We start from the raw sequence: 12,154 nt of genomic DNA on the forward strand, positions 1-12,154 counted from the left end.
ACAGGATGGCACAAATACAATATTCAAACTGTGCTGCTACTCAATTCCATTTAAACATAAAAACTTTCTACCATTATTAATTCATCTCTTTGGATACAAAAAATTTCCCTCAACATCACCCTTTCCTTATTTCTGTGAGTCTTTATTTCTTCATCTGTACTAAGTTCTAGAGAAGGAGAATTCACTCAAGTCTCTAAGATCTACTTCAGTTTGTAAATTTACTACAGTATGCTCAGAAAGAGAAGGGATCTCCAGGCTTGAGCTTGCAATAAAGACTCTTATGCAAAGAAGAAGAAGAAGAAGAAGAAGAAGAAGAAGAAGAAGAAGAAGAAGAAGAAGAAGAAGAAGAAGAAGAAGAAGAAGAACAACAACAACAACAACAACAACAACAACAACAGAAGACCAAATCTTTTTCCTAGGTTCTATTTTACACCTTTACTATTTTACCTTTACTTGATGGTGCTACTGTTTCCCATTAGTAACTAAGATTTCACTAGCTCAGTAGATTTCTGCAAGGTTTTGCAACTACTTTGTATCTTTCTTTTCAATCCTCCCCAAATTTGGGGGCTATTGTTGACTTCAACAGTAATAAGTTAAAAAGTAAAGCCTGAAGGGTGTGGCTTCTTAGAATGCATAAAGCCCTGAGTTGAGTAACACACTCATACATACATGCACACACACACACACACACACACACACACACACACACACACACACAAAGTGATCAAGAAAACAAAGCTTAAAGTAAATGTGTAAGATGTAACCTAGGCCACTGAGTGTAGGGCATACAGGAATCAAAGCACATAAAATATCGCTTAATCAAATGTTAACTCCTGGTTGTTAACATGCAAAGAGTGGATGGCATACTAGAGTACATAACTTAAATCCCTGAGAAACATTTTAAAAACATAGACCATTCTTGAGCATTTTAAACTGGTACACATTACTACAGTAATTCTAGATCTAAAAAGCCACTTTTAAGATCCATGTCCAACTCTATGGGCTAAGAATATCTTCTCAAAATTCAGTTTGAAACCCAAGAGTACTTGTCTTTGCAGGTAGGATCTTTGGAGAGGTGACAGAATTAGTCAGCTTTTATAAAATAGGCCTAGGTGTGCCTCTGCCCTCTCTACCTACAAGTACAGAGCTAAGTGCTAGATACTAACTAGTAAGCAGTCCTCATCTGATATTGACTCTACTAGTCTTTGTTCTTGGACTTCACAGACTGTGGATCTGTGAGGAATAGATTTTTATTTTATATACCTTAACTATTATGTAGTATTGGTGCCATTTTTATGTATATTTTTCATATTAAGCAGTTGTACAAAGGGGTTGCTTATAAACAAACTGTTTGTAGAACACTGAATCTTACTAATTATCACCTCTTTCATCATTCTCCCCCATCCCTCTCAACCCATCTTTGGCTTCATGTTTAGATAGCTTATCTATGGTTAGCATAAAACCCAGTTTAAATGTAAGCTATTCTAAATAGTGTCAATGTTTTCAAATGCCAGTAAGCCTAACATTTCTCTGTCTTAGGAAACTAACAGGTAACAGGTTCAGTTCGTAATCGTACTGGGTTCTGTACTAGAAGCTAGCAGTACTTAAAAAAGATAGTGTATGAGCCGGGCACGGTGGCTCATGTCTGCAACCCTAACTACTCAGGAGGCTGAGGATCAAGGTTCAAAGCCAGCCTGGGCACAAAAGAACCTGAGACTCTTTATCTCCAATTAACCTCTAGAAAATGGGAAGTGGGGCTTGGATCAAGGGTAGGGGGGTAGCCTTGAGCTGAAGAGCTCAGGGACAGAGTCCAGGCCTAGTTCAAGCCCCATGACTCCCCGCCCCCAAACACACACACACACACACACACACACACACACACACAACAGGTAGTGTAGGAGATAGGCTGGGAACAAACCTAACTCCTCATCTGCTAATACACACTGCTTAACCTTTGTGACTCCGTTTACCCATCTACGCAAGGAATACAACAGCAAGGATTTCGTAGGATCGCTGATGAAGTTTTGTTTTGTTTTTTCTTTTGCTTGTTTTGTTCTTTTAAAGCCCAAAGAATACAGCCGGACACATTAAAGTCTCTAACACCTCTCTTGAGAGAATTCCCCGGGAGGGAGTGGGGGATTCTGGAATGTTAGGCCTGTCGCTTGCAGCTCACCATCCCACTGCACCTCTTTTTCAAGGCAACACCTATTAGTCTCACACCTATTTACCTGCCCCACAGAATATTTCCTCTGGGCTGAGACCCGAGGCTAACAGCGGCAACCGAGGTCTCGACTTAGGGGGGCCTGAGATGCTCCCGGAAGGCGCCCTCGCCGGGGCGGCCGCCGAGACCCTGGAAGCCAGCGCTTTCTTACTTAAAAAGTACAGCTTCGATTGTCTGGCCATCTCGGTAGTCCGAGGAGAGACCGACACTTTGAACAGAGAGAATACTTTAAAGGAACGTCAGTCATCCCGCCAGCTCGGATGGCCTGAGGAAACCCAGCCAGGTTCTCCAGTCCTGCCCCGGGCCTCCAGAAGGCGGGGTCTGCGAAGCACAGCCCGCGGCCGGAAGGGGCCTGAGGCGTGGAGGGGCGGGCGCCGCGCAACGAGGCGTGGGGCTGTCCAAAGAGTGCCTGACGCCAATATCCATGGATACCACCTTCTCCGTCAGTCCTCAGGCCCAGAAAATTGTATTCCTGGAGCGTCGACGATTGACACTCTCTTGCTTATCATCGCTCGTCTCATTGGTGTCTCTCTTTGGTAAGTAAGAATGAAACCCAACAATCAGGCATGTGATAGGCACCGGCGGAGGAAAGAAGCCGCTGAGGTGAGGTCCTTCGCTCGCGCCTAAATTCAAAGGGATAAATAGTTCCGGCGCGGCTGCTGTGAGTAGTGCTAGTCCGTAGCCGGTATGGTAGAAATTGCTTCGTAGTTCCCCCTAGCCAGGTACCGTTGGTCCTTCCGTGGCCTTTATGATTGGGAGGAACTCTGGAGACATTTCGGGCACCGGGCAGCCCGAAGCGGCACCACGGAGGCTCTAGAAGTAGCGGGTGGGGCCTGTCCGGGGATCCCGCGGGAGATGGGGTGGCGGATTGGACGTGAAGCTCCAGAGGGACCCGGGCGGGGGGTGGGGGGGCGGAGATGAGGCATATCTAACGGCCGAAGAAGTGCTCTGGAAAGGAAGGCCTAGGGAAACAAGGGAATCCTATGGGTCAGACCCCAGAGGCAGGAGAAGATGCGATTCGTTCCATGTCGTTCCTGAATATGGGGTCGTTCTTCTAGCCCTCGTCCAGGCACTGTTGGAGGGGGGGGGGGATCCCAGCCAGGAACGCCAGGGAATGATCGTGCAGGAACTTAACCTCGTGATGAGTTGGACAGATAAATGTTGTTCAGTGGCAACTTAAAATTCCTTGAAGAGAGCCCAAGTAGAGGACGGGTGGAATTGCTCTTTTACAGTAAGAAGTCAGGAAGTACCTCAGTAAGGTGTCGTTTGCGGATAGACGAGTAATGAAAGATGTGAACGAACCGTGTAAAAATCAGTAGTCTTTGTCAGCTGTGACGTGAAAGTAAAAGGCAAGCTTGGAAAAGAAGGTGTGCATATTGATAGAGTTAGGATTTCCAGATCAGTTTCCAAGTAGTGTACTTTACAGTAGGCGGAAAATACCTCTCGGTGACAGTTTCATTTCTGTTGCCTTGTAGTGCCTCATTCCTGTGGTAGTGCCTTATAATCACTCTAGATTCAGATTGACATTTCACCCACATGATGTTTTTGCTTTGTACAGACCTGGCTTGTGCTTTTCTCCATACCTAGCAGAGGTCTACCGATCCATCAGTTTCAAAATGCATATTAAGTCAATAGTCCTTGAGGGTTTCAAGTCTTATGCGCAGAGAACTGAAGTCAATGGTTTTGACCCTCTTTTCAACGCTATTACTGGCCTGAATGGTAGTGGGAAATCCAACATATTGGACTCCATCTGTTTCTTGCTAGGCATCTCCAACCTGTCTCAGGTAAGGAATAAACATTATGATTTCTGTGACTTGAAGCTTGGTGAAGGATTCCTTATTAAATCTTTGTGACTGTTGGCAATACTTTCATTTTATTTTTCTTTTAAACGTATCATTCATGGCATACTTCGGTATGATTGTTTAAGGAAATTATTCCTCTGTTAAATAGGAAAATAGAAACTTAGAGGTACTGCCTAAGGTTCACCCTAAAAAGATGTTTGAGAATAATGCCCACACTCAAGTATTTTAAGTCAGTTTCAGAGTTTATTCCCACTCCCCCTCTCCACTATTTCGTTTAAGACATACTAATATATTAGATAATAATGCAACTCATAGACACTAAATCTTGCAAATTAACACTGAATACCTAGGAAACAGTTCAGTGGAGGAGAAAAGCAGTCATTAGAGGTTGATATTCTTTGTCTGGATACCAGAGTCCATGTACCTGCCCTTGTTGACTTAAGTGCTATGTGAGTGGGATTTCCATTGCCAAAAACCACATTTTATTGCTACACTGAGCAATATGGGGTTTGTAGTTGGCAAATTTTTTTTTGTTGTTTGTTTTTAATTTTAGGTTCGGGCTTCTAATTTACAAGATTTAGTTTACAAAAATGGGCAGGCTGGAATTACCAAAGCCTCTGTGTCAATCACCTTTGATAATTCAGACAAAAAGCAAAGCCCCCTGGGATTTGAAGCTCATGATGAAATCACAGTAACAAGACAGGTAAGTGTCTATAAATACTTGGATGTCCTAAGTACTTTCATATTTGATTTGTTGTTGGCAGTATGGCTTTGCAAAAAGTGCTAGGGGCAATGTTTTTGAGCATGATAGATGAATTGGGTACTGATTAGGGTTCTTAAGGTATAATTCTTACACACTCATGCATAATCATGTTTCATTCAATATCGAATTGCATATATTACAGTGGTCACATAAAATTATCTCATCTACTGATGTCATAGCCATCTTAGTTTATGTGAATATTTCAATGCTGAAATTTCTGAGTAATTCACTCTCAGAACATATACCTTAAGGTTAAGTGATGGATGACCGTATTTAAAATTTTGATCATAGAGCTATTATTGTAAACTAAGAGGATTGGAAGAGCTATAGAAGGTCATTTATATAAGAACTGAACCATACTTGACTCGTAAACCATACTTGAGAATGTTCCTTAACGGTTAAATACTTCCAACAACTTTGATCTTGCTGTCTTTTGAGATAGCCTATTTCTCCTTTGGGTCAGATCTTATTATGTTATACAATTACATAACACATTAGCAAAAATACTTGAGTTGCCTTGACTGGAATTAATATTCTCTTTGACTATCCTTACATTATTTACTCAGGATTGGTGTTTTCTGTTAACTGGAATGCACAAATAAATATAGGAAATAGACATATTAATAGTTTTAACATCAGCTGTGCATGTAGATTTATATGTATATATTAATATTTGCTTTCTAGGTGGTTATTGGTGGAAGAAATAAATATTTGATCAATGGAGTAAATGCAAACAACACTCGAGTACAAGATCTCTTCTGTTCTGTTGGCCTGAATGTTAACAATCCTCACTTTCTCATCATGCAGGTATTTTGTTTAGGTCTTTATATGTATACATAATAGTACTAGGGCTTTAACCTTATGATCTTGCTTAGCTTTTTTATTGTAGCTGACTTTCCTATCAGTGGAATTATGCTTCCAGTTTTCACCTTTTTCTGGTTAATTGAAGACTGTCGGGCTTTTCTACTGAGGCTCACATTGAACCAAGATCCTCTCATGTCAGCCTCCTGAGTATGTAGAATTATAGTTGTGAGTGCAGTATACCCCAAATTTTTAACATCAGTCTTCAAGTTATTACAATAGAAAAATGTTCTTTTTTATTTTTCTTTTAATTTGTATCTTTATTTTCTGATTTTATTTACTGTTATGCTTGGTTTTTGCACCTTTTTAAGAAATACTTTAGTGAGTTGTATCACTATCTTGCATACATTTGAATTTTTAAGATAAGTAATTTTCTTTGATTTATTTTGTTACTACAAGAAAAATATATACAAAATTTGCAAATACTGCCATATATTAGTCAGTAAATATTTGCAAATAGCAACTTAAAGGAGGGAAGATTTATTTTGACTTTTCAAAGGTTTCAGTTTGTGATTGGCTGGCTCTATTGCCATGTGCTCGAAGCCAGGCTAAAACATGGTACAATAGGGTGGCAGTGGAAAGCTGGTTACCTTATGGAGGCCAGGAGATAAGAAGAGGAAGAAGCAGAGAAACAGGAGACAAAATAAGATCTTCAAGGATGTACTCCCAGCTGCCTATACCCAGTCAGGCCATACCATTCAGAGTAATCACTCCTTCCCAGTAGTCCTTCAGTGAGGAGTCCATCAATGATTTAATCAGCTGACTGACTAGCTCAGTACTCTACTCTTATAATCACTTCTAAAATCTTACCTCTGAATAGTGCTTTAAGAACCAGGCCTTCAACTAAGTAGATTTCATATCCATGCCATAATATCATTCATTATCTTTTAAATTATGGACTCTAAAACATTTAATCTTTCAAGCATAAAAGTATGAATAATTTCATTTAGAGATATGCAAAAGAAAGTAAAGGCTGATGTCTTGAGTTACTTTATTTGATATCTTCTGTCAGAGAGAGTCACAGCAGGGTCAGGGGCAGGAGCTGCAAAGGACTTTATCCATTTTGTATTGCAAAGTCTAGTCTAGACTAGACTTTGATAAGTCTAGTTAATTTATAAAGAGGAATTTTTTGGTTTTTGATACTAGTGGTTGGAAAGGCCAAGCCAAGACAGAAGAAGCATGGCACAGGCATCTAGAGAGAACTAGGTCATGCTATAACAAAAGCAAGAGAGAAAGAGGGAGCCACTAACTTATTACTGACACAATCCCATTATTATTGGTTTCTTCGTTAGTATAGGTATCATGACCTAATCACCTCTTATTAAGTACTACCTTCTGGCACTTGCATTGGGATTAAGTTTCCAACAAAAACTGCAAATTATAGTGTGTCAGAATAACTATCTACTTGTTATATCCTACATATATATTAATATTTGATATTAAATTTATTACTAATATTAAATATGACATCGAATATATAAATCTATGTATCTACTGATTTTAGCTGTACTTTTACATGTTAAAATTATTTCAGAAAAATTGATTTTGTTTCATTTTGTAAATTATCTGAATGTATCCTTCAAAAATAAGTTAATTGGTATCACTAGTACATGTTAATATTGTCTCAAAAAATTGTCTGATTGTGTTTCATTTCTTAAATTATCTCTTACCACTTAGTAAATGACAATATTTGCTATTATTTTATTTTCAGGGTCGAATTACGAAAGTATTAAATATGAAGCCTCCTGAGGTAAGAATATTATTTATGTATAACAAAAATACTAATCATAGATACTGTTTTAATCTTCTAACTAGTCATTTAAAAAATTTGTTTCTCACATTAAAATTCTTAGAAACATTGTTTGATAATAATTAGTAAGAAATTAGTAAAGAAAATAGTTTAATATTTAGTATTAGGTCCAGCATTAAATGAGATTTTTAATGTTTCATTCATCCTTGCTCAATGGATGAACCATGTCAGGATTAATCGCTACAGAAAATCTTTCCTAACTAAAAGATTTGTATGGAAATAGAATATATTACTGAAGGCATTAGTGCTTCATTTTCTCTTGAAGCTACCTTGACAGTAGTTGGTATGAAGGAATGAATATTTCTTTATATGATTAAAGGCTCTTTAAATATAATCTATGGTAAACTACCAATAAGATTGATATTGATAGTACTGCTCTTTGAATGAGGTCATTTATTTTCTTTAAATCACATTATGGGAAAACTTGCCAGACACTTAGATGTCTTAATGGGTTCCAGAATGTAAATCCTCTTGAGGTTGTAGGAGCTGCTGGAAGGAAGGGTGCTGGCAAACATGCCTATGTTACAAAATTACCATCGATTAATTCTTCCTTTCTTCACATCTATTCTTTTGCATAATCTCTAGTAGTGTTACAGGACACTATCAGTACTCTGGATGGAAAAACTGAGATACGGAGGAAATGAAAACTACCCCCACCCCATGTGCATGTTCTACAGTTGGAAAGTTAATGTTATGTCACTGAAAGAATTTTTAGAATTCCAAAATAAGAGTAGAATGGGGCAGCATTTTCCTTCCCCTTTTTATACAGTATTTTATACTGTATTTTTATACAGGAATCATTTACTTCACTTGTAGATGAAATAAACTTAAGGAACTTCCTATAGCAGCAGGCTTGGCTTTAGAAGAGTAAGGATATCAGATATGTGTCTTAAAGATGATAGTTAATGTGTGTACATGTATTTAATTTCTATGTTCTTTGGGGATTATTAGGAAGAAGATCTAAGCAAGGTCAGTCTATCAACTATACAATGTAAATTCCAATGAGCAACATTAACTTATAGTCTTAATACAATTGTCATTCCAGATTTTATCCATGATAGAAGAAGCAGCTGGAACTAGAATGTATGAATACAAAAAAATAGCAGCCCAAAAAACAATAGAAAAAAAGGAAGCTAAGCTGAAAGAAATAAAGTCGGTAATGTAATTTGCCTAAAACATAGTTGGTGAAAAAAGTAATAATTTTTCATGTGGAGTTTCTGGAAAATTTTCTCTCAGTTCATTTTCCCATAGTTATCTGTGTTACTTGTTTTCATTTTATTTTTATTTTTAAAATTGTATTTGATAGGCTGCAAATAATATATTTCCTTTATTTTTTAGATACTTGAAGAAGAGATTACTCCAACCATTCAGAAATTAAAAGAGGTAGGCATTTGTGACAACAGTTGGAATGGCTTTCAAAATTGGTGATATGTCCCAGAACATGCAAATCGGAATGAAGTGTCTACCATTTTCTGGGGATTTTCCTCTAATATTGACTGAGTTCATGGTGTTACTCCATAATTCAACCTTCTGCTTGTAAAGGACATGTGTTTACTCCAAGTAATTTTGAAGAATAGACTGAATTACTCAGAAAATGATATATTACAAGACATTTTATACTTGAAAAGTGTTGAAACAGGATTGAGTGTTTTCTATAATATTTACTGCTCCATCTGTAGCAGGACTTTGGTATAATGCCTCACTGAAAGAATGCATTTGCATAAAATATGTTACCTTAAAAGAGAACTCACTTAGGAATTTATTGAATGACCATTAAAATTTACAACTATTTGACCTACCCTCCGAAGATACATAGTAGTCTAGATGAGACTGGAAAGCTAAAATATTGATCTTGCAGATATTCCCTTTAAGTGCATGATTACATAGAAAACACTGGATCAGGAATTCAAATTTAGCTTTCAAACCTGATTTTGCTACATTCTTTCTAAGTCTGGAGACATAGGTTATTTCACCACTCTGAGTTTGTTGTTTTATCTGCAAATTAAGGAGTTTAGTTAGTTACTTTGCTTTATGTAGACCTTTATGAATATCAACTCTGATAATGTATGAAAAATATTGGTAGGCATGGTAATATTGCTACAAAACACATTCAGTAGGAAAGCCCTGTAAGTCAAAATTGTCTGCGTAGACTCCTTTATTTCCACCAGTTTATGATCCAGAATTTCTTATGTAATTTCAATTGCCTAATTAGAAGAAATTTCACATAGTTTTCATTGTAGTTACCTTATAATCATCATATGCTTATCTTATAAGGCTGTCTAACCAGCGTAAGTTTTTATGTTAAAGCTTTGAAAAATTATAAATGACATAATTATTTAAAACACAAGCTGTTACATAAAGTTTTTTGATACATGTTGGAAGTCTTTAAAAGTATCTATGTTGTGTTATTATTTTCTTCTGTTTCAGGAAAGATCTTCCTATTTGGAATATCAAAAAGTAATGAGAGAAATAGAACATTTGAGTCGTTTATATATTGCTTATCAATTTTTGCTGGCTGAAGATACCAAAGAACGCTCAGCTGGGGAATTAAAAGAAATGCAGGATAAAGTCTTAAAGCTTCAAGAAAAATTATCTGAGAATGATAAAAAAATAAAGGCACTTAATCATGAAATAGAAGAGTTGGAAAAAAATAAAGACAAGGTCAGAAAATAACTTAGATAATGTAATTTGGGAAAATACACAGCTTCTTTTAATCCACAGGATATTGTTTGCTATTTGCTTTGTTAATTAAACGGATTCTAAAGATAAAATATATAGAAATAGAAGGCAATTACAAGCTGAACAGATTTTTATTAATTTATGTGCATTTGGCTATAGGAAGTTGGAGGTATACTCCGATCTTTAGAAGATGCTCTTACAGAGGCTCAGCGAGTTAATACTAAATCTCAAAGTGCTTTTGACCTCAAGAAGAAAAATCTAGCAAGCGAAGAAAACAAACGCAAAGAGCTAGAAAAAAATATGGTTGAGGTAAGTCATAAGAAACTTAATTTCTGCTAATACATTTATCCATTTTATTGATATCCAATGAGTACTATGAACTAAATTAGTATGCAGGTTCATTAGATTGTATAAAATTATTAAACATATGAATATATATCAGATCTAAAGTTTGATTCCTCCCATAATTAATCATGTATTAGGAAGAGGAAATGAAGAATGAAGAAGGTGATTGAAGATATAAGGAAAATCATACCAGTAAGTTCTAGAAGCTAAGGAAAAATATTTTAAGGAGGAGTAGCCTTAAAGAGACAGCTTTCACATTCTGCAATATGACATAAAAATATGAGTAAATACAATTTCTGAAAAGGATATAAAAACCTAACTGAAGAACAATGTTGAAAATTGCTTTTATTTGAGTTTTTAGTAAATAAATAACATAAAAATACAATAGAAGGGCCGGAGCATGGCCTAATGGCTGAGTGCTTACCTAGTACGCACAAAGCCCTGGGTTTGGTTTCTCGGTAACCTATACACAAAAAAAAGCTGAAATTGGTGCTGTAGCTCTAGCCATGAGAAAGCACAAGAACAGTGTCCAGGCTCTGAGTTCAAGGCCTGGGACAGGCAAAAAAAAAAAAAAAAATATTTGGGATACAAATGACAGATGGGAGAATTGCTAAAGCAGGGTCCTCAGAAAGTTGCAGGATGGAAACAAAGGTACTTTGCAAGGAATGGTGGCTAGAGATCATTCCTAATAACAGGAGTCCCTGGATGTATGAGTCTCATGGTCTGTAGCACCTGGTCTGGCTTTGAACTGCAATCCTCAGACTCAGCCTCCTGAGTAGTAGCTAGGATTACAGGTGTGAGCCACCATCCCCCGCTGGTTTCTTGTGTTTTGTTTTTTTAGGCAAAATCTGTGTAACTAAAATACATATTTGCATTTTAAGGCATTAGCTTCATAAAATTAAAGTATTTCTCCATAGTATCCAATGAGACATTGTTTTCCAGAAATAAAGTTGACCTCAACAATGTGTGAACATATGAACAAAACATTAAAACATGAATATGACATGCATAAATAACAGTTTGTGATATGATACACAGCAGATGAATTCAGTTTGTAATATCTTTTTATATTCTGGTATATAAAACTATGTGTATTGCTCCTTTGGTTTTTGACTCACTTTTTTTCTCCTTTTTCTCAGCAAGCCCTCAGAGTTACTGGTTGTTCTTTCTTGTGTCCTTTTACTTTTGATGTTTTAGCAGATATATTGTATTTATATTACAAGTATAGATTTCTCCTGATACTTTCTGAATGTTCACACTTTTGAAACCAACTAGGCTTAACTCTTCAAAGTATGTGAATCAGTTTCACTGGGCACTGGTTATTTGACTCAGTCCAGTGAGAAAAAAAATTCTCATAAACAAAGTAGTCCATGACATAGATTTACTAATTACAGTTAGTTAATAAAGTATAGAATTTTGTGAGCTAGTTACTAATGGCTCAGAAAAGCTCCCCAGACAGATGGAATTTCAGCCATAGTTAAGGGACCTCACAAAGCAAATAACCCTGAGTTTTGTACACTAGGATGATGTGAGATATTGGCCTAAATAATTGAAAAACTGTTCGGGGGAGAGGAAGACTGGAATGAATTCATTGGATTTTTTTTTCATTTCATTTTCTTTTCTTAGTGTGTACTAGGGCTTGAACTCAGGGCATGAACTCTGTCTCAGATATT

At 36.8% G+C, this 12,154-nt stretch overlaps 1 protein-coding gene across 4 annotated transcripts in view; it reads left to right on the forward strand.

Moving 5' to 3' along the window:
• Nucleotides 1-2,859: 2,859 nt before the first annotated feature.
• Nucleotides 2,860-12,154, forward strand: part of Smc2 (structural maintenance of chromosomes 2) — a 54,708-nt gene continuing 45,413 nt past the window's right edge. For 3 of the 4 annotated variants that reach the window (XM_090330356.1, XM_090330358.1, XM_090330359.1), the window contains exons 1-9: nucleotides 2,860-2,943; nucleotides 3,780-4,005; nucleotides 4,577-4,726; nucleotides 5,471-5,593; nucleotides 7,359-7,397; nucleotides 8,503-8,613; nucleotides 8,796-8,840; nucleotides 9,885-10,118; nucleotides 10,296-10,445. In XM_090330356.1, the coding sequence (XP_090186482.1) occupies nucleotides 3,838-4,005; nucleotides 4,577-4,726; nucleotides 5,471-5,593; nucleotides 7,359-7,397; nucleotides 8,503-8,613; nucleotides 8,796-8,840; nucleotides 9,885-10,118; nucleotides 10,296-10,445 (1,020 nt within the window). In that variant the 5' untranslated portion in view covers nucleotides 2,860-2,943; nucleotides 3,780-3,837. The remainder of the gene's footprint in view (nucleotides 2,944-3,779; nucleotides 4,006-4,576; nucleotides 4,727-5,470; nucleotides 5,594-7,358; nucleotides 7,398-8,502; nucleotides 8,614-8,795; nucleotides 8,841-9,884; nucleotides 10,119-10,295; nucleotides 10,446-12,154) is intronic. The other variant, XM_090330357.1, reaches the window with a different exon arrangement.

Source organism: Megascapheus bottae, chromosome 3 (assembly GCF_031878675.1).
Source record: "Megascapheus bottae isolate mThoBot1 chromosome 3, mThoBot2.hap1, whole genome shotgun sequence".
NCBI lineage: Eukaryota > Metazoa > Chordata > Mammalia > Rodentia > Geomyidae > Megascapheus > Megascapheus bottae.